The following is a 10,000-nucleotide window of genomic DNA, read 5'->3' as shown; positions in this document are numbered from 1 at the left end:
GACCTCCAGCTCCGTATCGTTGACTAGACAGAAGACTGGACCTCAAGAGGACCCTTAGCTCCGTATCGTTGACTAGACTGAAGACTGGACCTCAAGAGGACCTCCAGCTCCGTATCGTTGACTAGACTGAAGACTGGACCTCAAGAGGACCTCCAGCTCCGTATCGTTGACTAGACTGAAGACTGGACCTCAAGAGGACCTCCAGCTCCGTATCGTTGACTAGACTGAAGACTGGACCTCAAGAGGACCCTTAGCTCCGTATCGTTGACTAGACTGAAGACTGGACCTCAAGAGGACCTCCAGCTCCGTATCGTTGACTAGACTGAAGACTGGACCTCAAGAGGACCCTTAGCTCCGTATCGTTGACTAGACTGAAGACTGGACCTCAAGAGGACCCTTAGCTCCGTATCGTTGACTAGACAGAAGACTGGACCTCAAGAGGACCTCCAGCTCCGTATCGTTGACTAGACTGGACCTCAAGAGGACCCTTAGCTCCGTTCTTCATAGCTAGTCTACTACTGTTTTTACCTAAAGGACAGGCAGAGAGTTTGTGTGTGTGTTAGAGTTAGAGAGGCAGAATTTAAGCGAAAGACTGTGAAAGTCAGCTAGAAAGAGAGTGTGTGTGTGTGTGTGGTGTGTGTGTGTGTGTGTGTGTGAGCTATGGCCCACGCGGCGGCTCACCTGAAGAAGGCTCGTGAGTTAGAGCAGCCTCCCGAGCTCAGAGCCATACAGAAAGCCAGAGAGAGACGCAGACGACACAGAGAGAGAGCAGAGCGCCAACGCCAGGTAACACACACACACACACAGGTCGTGTCCCAATACCCAGAACTGGGTTTGTGATGTAATTGTGTGTGTAGATCAGTTCAGCAGATTAGACAGACAACAACTAAAAGTGACGTGATGCTTGTGTGTGTGTGTGTGTGTGTGTGTGTGTGTGTGTGTGTGTGTGTGTGTGTGTGTGTGTGTGTGTGTGTGTGTGTGTGTGTGTGTGTGTGTGTGTGTGTGTGTGTGTGTGTGTGTGTGTGTGTGTGTGTGTGTGTGTCTGTGTCTGTGTCTGTGTCTGTGTCTGTGTCTGTGTCTGTGTCTGTGTCTGTGTGTGTGTGTGTGTGCGTGCGTGCGTGTGGTCATTGTAATGTATGTGAGGAGTGATTAGTGTTGAGGGGGAGGCACCAGAGGACAGATGTATTGTGTGAATGTCAGGGTCACTGGCAGATCTAGTATAGAGATAGACTCTGGCAGATCTAGTATAGAGATACTCTGGCAGATCTAGTATAGAGATACACTCTTGCAGATCTAGTATAGATACACTCTTGCAGATCTAGTATAGAGATAGACTCTGGAAGATCTAGTATAGAGATAGACTCTGGCAGATCTAGTATAGAGATAGACTCTTGCAGATCTAGTATAGAGATAGACTCTGGCAGATCTAGTATAGAGATACACTCTTGCAGATCTAGTATAGAGATAGACTCTGGAAGATCTAGTATAGAGATAGACTCTGGCAGATCTAGTATAGAGATAGACTCTTGCAGATCTAGTATAGAGATAGACTCTGGCAGATCTAGTATAGAGATAGACTCTGGCAGATCTAGTATAGAGATAGACTCTGGCAGATCTAGTATAGAGATAGACTCTAGACTATTTTAATCATGGTATGTAGTTATTAGTATAGATATATACAGTTTATTCATAGTATGTACTTAGTAGTATAGATACATACAGTTTAGTTATAGTATGTACTTAGTAGTATAGATATATACAGTTTAGTTATAGTATGTACTTAGTAGTATAGATATATACAGTTTAGTTATAGTATGTACTTAGTAGTATAGATATATACAGTTTAGTTATAGTATGTAGTTAGTAGTATAGATATATACAGTTTAGTTATAGTATGTACTTAGTAGTATAGATATATACAGTTTATTCATAGTATGTAGTTAGTAGTATAGATATATACAGTTTAGTTATAGTATGTGGTAGGGTCTCACTTTTACGGGTCCGCTGCATCTGGGTTTTGGACAAAAAACACTTGTATTTCTTTATTTGTTGTTAATTTGTAAATGTATATTGTAGCGGTAGTATTAGTTTCCATGGGTAACGTATCGATGTGTAGTAAAGGTCTAAGGACCATCGGGAGCGACTTGGACCTAGAACATCACCATGGCAACGACCACCATGACAACGACCATGGTTTTGATCCAGAATATCAACTTCATTCACTGGTAATAGAGAGATAGAGAGGTCTGAATAGAGAGAGAGAGTGGGAGAGACGGGGGAGAGAGGGAGAGAGAGAGATGGAGATGGGGAGAGTGGGGAGAGAGGGGGGAGAGAGGGAGAGATAGAGAGGTCTGAATAGAGAGAGAGAGAGTGGGAGAGACGGGGGAGAGAAGGAGAGAGAGAGATGGAGATGGGGGAGAGTGGGGGAGAGAGGGGGGGTAGAGAGGGAGAGAGGAGAGATGGAGATGGATAGAGTGGGGAGAGAGGGGGGAGAGTGGGAGAGACGGGGGAGAGAAGGAGAGAGAGAGTGGGAGAGACGGGGAGAGAGGGAGAGAGAGAGATGGAGATGGGGAGAGTGGGGAGAGAGGGGGGAGAGAGGGAGAGATAGAGAGGTCTGAATAGAGAGAGAGAGAGTGGGAGAGACGGGGGAGAGAAGGAGAGAGAGAGATGGAGATGGGGAGAGTGGGGAGAGAGGGGGGTAGAGAGGGAGAGAGAGAGATGGAGATGGATAGAGTGGGGAGAGAGGGGGGAGAGTGGGAGAGACGGGGGAGAGAAGGAGAGAGAGAGATGGAGATGGATAGAGTGGGGAGAGAGGGGGGAGAGTGGGAGAGACGGGGGAGAGAAGGAAAGAGAGAGATGGAGAGAGGGTGGAGATGGGGAGAGTGGGGAGAGAAGGGGGAGAGAGGGAAAGAGAGAGATGGAGATGGGGAGAGTGGGGAGAGAGGGAGAGAGGGAGAGAGAGGGGGGAGAGAGGGAGAGATGGGGAAGAGAGGGAGACAGAGATGAGATGGAGAGAGGGTGGAGATGAGGAGAGTGGGGAGAGAGGGGGGAGAGAGGGAGAGAGAGGGGGGAGAGAGGGAGAGATGGGGAAGAGAGGGAGACAGAGATGAGATGGAGAGAGGGTGGAGATGAAGAGAGTGGGGAGAGAGGGGGGAGAGAGGGAGAGAGAGGGGGGAGAGAGGGAGAGATGGGGAAGAGAGGGAGACAGAGATGAGATGGAGAGAGGCATGTAGGGAGTGGAGGAGAGCGAGGGAGGAAGGGAGGAAGAGAGGGAAGGCAAAAGGAGGGAAGGGAAAAGGAGGGAAGGGAAAAGGAGGGAGAGAGAGGGAAGATTGTGCATGTTTTTGCATGCATGTCAGTCGACCTCTCGTGTGAGGTGTTTGACCCTTAACCTTGTGAGGGTGCAGTGTAATATCGTGGCGAGTAGCTTCCGTGGACCTGACATGCTAACAGTCTGAACATAAAGCCTCTCTGTGACAGCATCGTGTCCTCACCAGACTAATTACTGGTTATTACCTCAGCGGCACGTCCCAAATGGCACCCTGTCCCCTAACCAGCTGGCACAGAACCTTTCTGGAATGTTCTACAACATTGTATTAGCTTGTACAAGGTACTATATTGGGAAGGATAGAACCAACGTTATGACAACATTGTCTTAGAGGTCTAGTGCTGGCAAAAACGGGATCTGGAGTTTTGGCCTGCCTGGTGACATCACCAGGCGGTAAATTAGTTGAGGCGGTAAAAAGACTAATAAGAAAGAGGTCATTACAATGAAGTGACGAGAGACAAGCCCAACGCTTACTAGTTCCTTATAATGATGTGATGATGTTTCCTAGTTCCTTATAATGATGTGATGATGTTTCCTAGTTCCTTATAACGATGTGATGATGTTTCCTAGTTCATTATAATTATGTGACGATGTTTACTAGTTCCTTGTAATGATGTGACGATGTTTACTAGTTCATTATAATTATGTGATGATGTTTACTAGTTCATTATAATTATGTGACGATGTTTCCTAGCTCCTATATAATGACATAATGATGTTTCCTAGCTCCTATATAATGGTGTGATGATGTTTCCTAGCTCCTATATAATGATGTGATGATGTTTCCTAGCTCCTATATAATGATGTGATGATGTTTCCTAGCTCCTATATAATGATGTGATGATGTTTCCTAGCTCCTATATAATGATGTGATGATGTTTCCTAGCTCCTATATAATGATGTGATGATGTTTCCTAGCTCCTATATAATGGTGTGATGATGTTTCCTAGCTCCTATATAATGATGTGATGATGTTTCCTAGCTCCTATATAATGATGTGATGATGTTTCCTAGCTCCTATATAATGATGTGATGATGTTTCCTAGCTCCTATATAATGATGTGATGTTTCCTAGCTCCTATATAATGATGTGATGATGTTTCCTAGCTCCTATATAATGATGTGATGATGTTTCCTAGCTCCTATATAATGATGTGATGATGTTTCCTAGCTCCTATATAATGATGTGATGATGTTTCCTAGCTCCTATATAATGATGTGATGTTTCCTAGCTCCTATATAATGATGTGATGATGTTTCCTAGCTCCTATATAATGATTTGATGTTTCCTAGCTCCTATATAATGATGTGATGTTTCCTAGCTCCTATATAATGATGTGATGATGTGTCCTAGCTCCTATATAATGATGTGATGATGTTTCCTAGCTCCTATATAATGATGTGATGATGTTTCCTAGCTCCTATATAATGATGTGATGTTTCCTAGCTCCTATATAATGACATAATGATGTTTCCTAGCTCCTATATAATGATGTAATGATGTTTCCTAGGTCCTATATAATGACATAATGATGTTTCCTAGCTCCTATATAATGACGTGATGATGTTTCCTAGCTCCTATATAATGATGTGATGTTTCCTAGCTCCTATATAATGACTTGATGATGTTTCCTAGCTCCTATATAATGATGTGATGATGTTTCCTAGCTCCTATATAATGATGTGATGATGTTTCCTAGCTCCTATATAATGATGTGATGTTTCCTAGCTCCTATATAATGACTTGATGATGTTTCCTAGCTCCTATATAATGATGTGATGATGTTTCCTAGCTCCTATATAATGATGTGATGATGTTTCCTAGCTCCTATATAATGATGTGATGATGTGTCCTAGCTCCTATATAATGATGTGATGATGTTTCCTAGCTCCTATATAATGATGTGATGTTTCCTAGCTCCTATATAATGATGTGATGATGGTTCCTAGCTCCTATATAATGATGTGATGATGTTTCCTAGCTCCTATATAATGACGTGATGATGTTTCCTAGCTCCTATATAATGATGTGATGATGTTTCCTAGCTCCTATATAATGATGTGATGATGTTTCCTAGCTCCTATATAATGATGTGATGATGTTTCCTAGCTCCTATATAATGATGTGATGTTTCCTAGCTCCTATATAATGATGTGATGTTTCCTAGCTCCTATATAATGATGTGATGATGTTTCCTAGCTCCTATATAATGATGTGATGATGTTTCCTAGTTCCTATATAATGATGTGATGATGTTTCCTAGCTCCTATATAATGATGTAATGTTTCCTAGCTCCTATATAATGATGTGATGATGTTTCCTAGCTCCTATATAATGACGTGATGATGTTTCCTAGCTCCTATATAATGATGTGATGATGTTTCCTATCTCCTATATAATGATGTAATGATGTTTCCTAGCTCCTATATAATGATGTGATGTTTCCTAGTTCCTATATAATTATGTGATGATGTTTACTAGCTCCTATATAATGATGTGATGATGTTTCCTAGCTCCTATATAATGATGTGATGTTTCCTAGTTCCTATATAATTATGTGATGATGTTTACTAGCTCCTATATAATGATGTGATGATGTTTACTAGTTCATTATAATGATGTGATATTTCCTAGCTCCTATATAATATAATATATCTTGCTCCTATATAATATATATAATGATCTCCACCCCCCCTCTCTCTCTACCCCCCTCTCTTTCTCTCCTCCCTGTCTCTACCCCCTCTCTCTCTCTCTACACCCCCCCTCTCTCTCTCCCCTCCCTGTCTCTACCCCCTCTCTCTCTCTCTACACCCCCCCTCTCTCTTTAACCCCCTCTCTCTCTACCCCCTCCTCTCTCTCTCTCTAGTCTGACAGTAACACTAGTTTCCTGCGTGCTGCGAGGGCGGGGAACCTGGACAAGGTTCTGGAGTTCCTGAAAGACGGCGTTGACATCGGTACCTGTAACCAGGTAAGAACCGCTGGAGGTTGCTGTGGCAACAAACAGCTAGACACACAACTTTTCAGTCATCAGCAGTACCTCCCTCCCTCCTCACCCCAATCCTCTCACCATAGCCAGCAGCAGCACCCCCCTCCCTCCCTCCTCACCCCCATCCTCTCACCATAGCCAGCAGCAGCACCCCCCTCCCTCCTCACCCCAATCCTCTCACCATAGCCAGCAGCAGCACCCCCCTCCCTCCCTCCTCACCCCAATCCTCTCACCATAGCCAGCAGCAGCACCCCCCTCCCTCCCTCCTCACCCCCATCCTCTCACCATAGCCAGCAGCAGCACCCCCCTCCCTCCTCACCCCAATCCTCTCACCATAGCCAGCAGCAGCACCCCCCTCCCTCCCTCCTCACCCCAATCCTCTCACCATAGCCAGCAGCAGCACCCCCCTCTCTCCCTCCTCACCCCAATCCTCTCACCATAGCCAGCAGCAGCACCCCCCTCTCTCCCTCCTCACCCCAATCCTCTCACCATAGCCAGCAGCAGCACCCCCCTGTCTCCCTCCTCACCCCAATCCTCTCACCATAGCCAGCAGCAGCACCCCCCTGTCTCCCTCCTCACCCCAATCCTCTCACCATAGCCAGCAGCAGTACCACCCTGCATCCCACTGCTGGCTTCTGAAGCTAAGCAGGATTGGTCTCTGGATGGGAGACCAGATGCTGCTGGAAGTGGTGTTGGAGGGCCAGAATGGAGGAAGTCTTTCCTCTGGTCTAAAGAAAATATCCCAATGTCCCAGGGCAATGATTGGGATGCAGCTGTTTTGTTATGTACACTCAGTGTAAAGGGAATTAACCCTAGTCTACAGTATATAACTATATAGGGAATTAACCCTAGTCTACAGTATATAACTATATAGGGAATTAACCCTAGTCAACAGTATATAACTATATAGGGAATTAACCCTAGTCTACAGTATATAACTATATAGGGAATTAACCCTAGTCTACAGTATATAACTATATAGGGAATTAACCCTAGTCAACAGTATATAACTATATAGGGAATTAACCCTAGTCTACAGTATATAACTATATAGGGAATTAACCCTAGTCTACAGTATATAACTATATAGGGAATTAACCCTAGTCTACAGTATATAACTATATAGGGAATTAACCCTAGTCAACAGTATATAACTATATAGGGAATTAACCCTAGTCTACAGTATATAACTATATAGGGAATTAACCCTAGTCAACAGTATATAACTATATAGGGAATTAACCCTAGTCTACAGTATATAACTATATAGGGAATTAACCCTAGTCAACAGTATATAACTATATAGGGAATTAACCCTAGTCAACAGTATATAACTATATAGGGAATTAACCCAAGTCAACAGTATATAACTATATAGGGAATTAACCCTAGTCAACAGAATATAACTATATAGGGAATAAACCCTAGTCAACAGTATATAACTATATAGGGAATTAACCCTAGTCAACAGTATATAACTATATAGGGAATTAACCCTAGTCAACAGTATATAACTATATAGGGAATTAACCCTAGTCAACAGTATATAACTATATAGGGAATTAACCCTAGTCAACAGTATATAACTATATATGGAATTAACCCTAGTCAACAGTATATAACTATATAGGGAATTAACCCTAGTCAACAGTATATACCTATATAGGGAATTAACCCTAGTCAACAGAATATAACTATATAGGGAATTAACCCTAGTCAACAGTATATAACTATATAGGGAATTAACCCGAGTCAACAGTATATAACTATATAGGGAATTAACCCGAGTCAACAGTATATAACTATATAGGGAATTAACCCTAGTCAACAGTATATAACTATATAGGGAATTAACCCTAGTCAACAGAATATAACTATATAGGGAATTAACCCTAGTCAACAGTATATAACTATATAGGGAATTAACCCTAGTCAACAGTATATACCTATATAGGGAATTAACCCGAGTCAACAGTATATAACTATATAGGGAATTAACCCTAGTCAACAGTATATAACTATATAGGGAATTAACCCTAGTCAACAGTATATAACTATATAGGGAATGGGTGCTAGTCAACAGTAGACAACTACCTGTGTGTGTGTGTGTGTGTGTGTGTGTGTGTGTGTGTGTGTGTGTGTGTGTGTGTGTGTGTGTGTGTGTGTGTGTGTGTGTGTGTGTGTGTGTGTGTGTGTATGTGTGTGTGTCTGTGTCTGTGTCTGTGTCTGTGTCTGTGTCTGTGTGTGTGTGTGTCTGTGTCTGTGTCTGTGTCTGTGTCTGTGTCTGTGTCTGTGTCTGTGTCTGTGTCTGTGTCTGTGTCTGTGTCTGTGTCTGTGTCTGTGTGTGTGTGTGTGTGTGTGTGTGTGTGTGTGTGTGTGTTAGGGGTTGAGACAGGGTAGTGTTGTTATGTGTCCCTGTCTTATGTAATAGACTTAATATTTCAGCTCACATGTCATTTGGCTTTTAAAAGCCTCTGTGTCATAAGTTAAACACACACACACACACACACTCACACACACACACACACACACAGACACAGACACAGACACAGACACAGACACAGACACAGACACAGACACAGACAGACACACACACACACACACACACACACACACACACACACACACACACACACACACACACACACACACACACACACACACACACACACACACACACAAGCGTCTGTTTCGTGAGTTATTCAGTTAGGTCATAAGTCATAGGTTTATTAATATGTTTTATATAATACCAACAAACAAGGGAACAGGGTGGTTTAGACCACAGCCAATAGGGTAGTAGTGTAGGGTATAGGGTAGTAGTTGTAGTGTATAGGGTAGTAGTGTAGTGTATAGGGTACAGGGTAGTTTAGACCACAGCCCATAGGGTAGTAGTGTAGTGTATAGGGTAGTAGTGTAGTGTATAGGGTAGTAGTGTAGTGTATAGGGTACAGGGTGGTTTAGACCATAGTCCATAGGGTAGTAGTGTAGTGTATAGGGAACAGGGTGGTTTAGACCACAGTCCATAGGGTAGTAGTGTAGTGTATAGGGTAGTAGTGTAGTGTATAGGGAACAGGGTAGTTTAGACCACAGCCCATAGGGTAGTAGTGTAGTGTATAGGGAACAGGGTAGTTTAGACCACAGCCCATAGGGTAGTAGTGTAGTGTATAGGGTAGTAGTGTAGTGTATAGGGAACAGGGTAGTTTAGACCACAGTCCATAGGGTAGTAGTGTAGTGTATAGGGAACAGGGTAGTTTAGACTACAGTCCATAGGGTAGTAGTGTAGTGTATAGGGAACAGGGTAGTTTAGACCACAGTCCATAGGGTAGTAGTGTAGTGTATAGGGTGGTTTAGACCACAGCCCATAGGGTAGTAGTGTAGTGTATAGGGAACAGTGTAGTTTAGACCACAGTCCATAGGATAGTAGTGTAGTGTATAGGGAACAGGGTAGTTTAGACCACAGTCCATAGGGTAGTAGTGTAGTGTATAGGGAACAGGGTGGTTTAGACCACAGTCCATAGGGTAGTAGTGTAGTGTATAGGGAACAGGGTAGTTTAGACCACAGTCCATAGGGTAGTAGTGTAGTGTATAGGGAACAGGGTAGTTTAGACCACAGACCATAGGGTAGTAGTGTAGTGTATAGGGAACAGGGTAGTTTAGACCACAGTCCATAGGGTAGTAGTGTAGT

The 10,000-nt window shown here is 43.4% G+C and overlaps 1 protein-coding gene across 1 annotated transcript in view; it reads left to right on the top strand.

Moving 5' to 3' along the window:
• LOC129841974 (ankyrin-2-like) overlaps window positions 1–10,000 on the top strand; it is a 256,273-nt gene that overhangs the window by 46,888 nt on the left and 199,385 nt on the right. Inside the window, exon 2 of the mRNA XM_055910338.1 lies at window positions 6,196–6,297. Coding sequence (XP_055766313.1) covers window positions 6,196–6,297 — 102 coding nt within the window. The remainder of the gene's footprint in view (window positions 1–6,195; window positions 6,298–10,000) is intronic.

The sequence above is a fragment of the Salvelinus fontinalis genome, unplaced genomic scaffold (assembly GCF_029448725.1).
Source record: "Salvelinus fontinalis isolate EN_2023a unplaced genomic scaffold, ASM2944872v1 scaffold_0005, whole genome shotgun sequence".
Taxonomy (NCBI): domain Eukaryota; kingdom Metazoa; phylum Chordata; class Actinopteri; order Salmoniformes; family Salmonidae; genus Salvelinus; species Salvelinus fontinalis.
The sequence above is the reverse complement of the archived record's forward strand: the minus strand, read 5'-3'. Positions and strand labels throughout refer to the sequence as shown.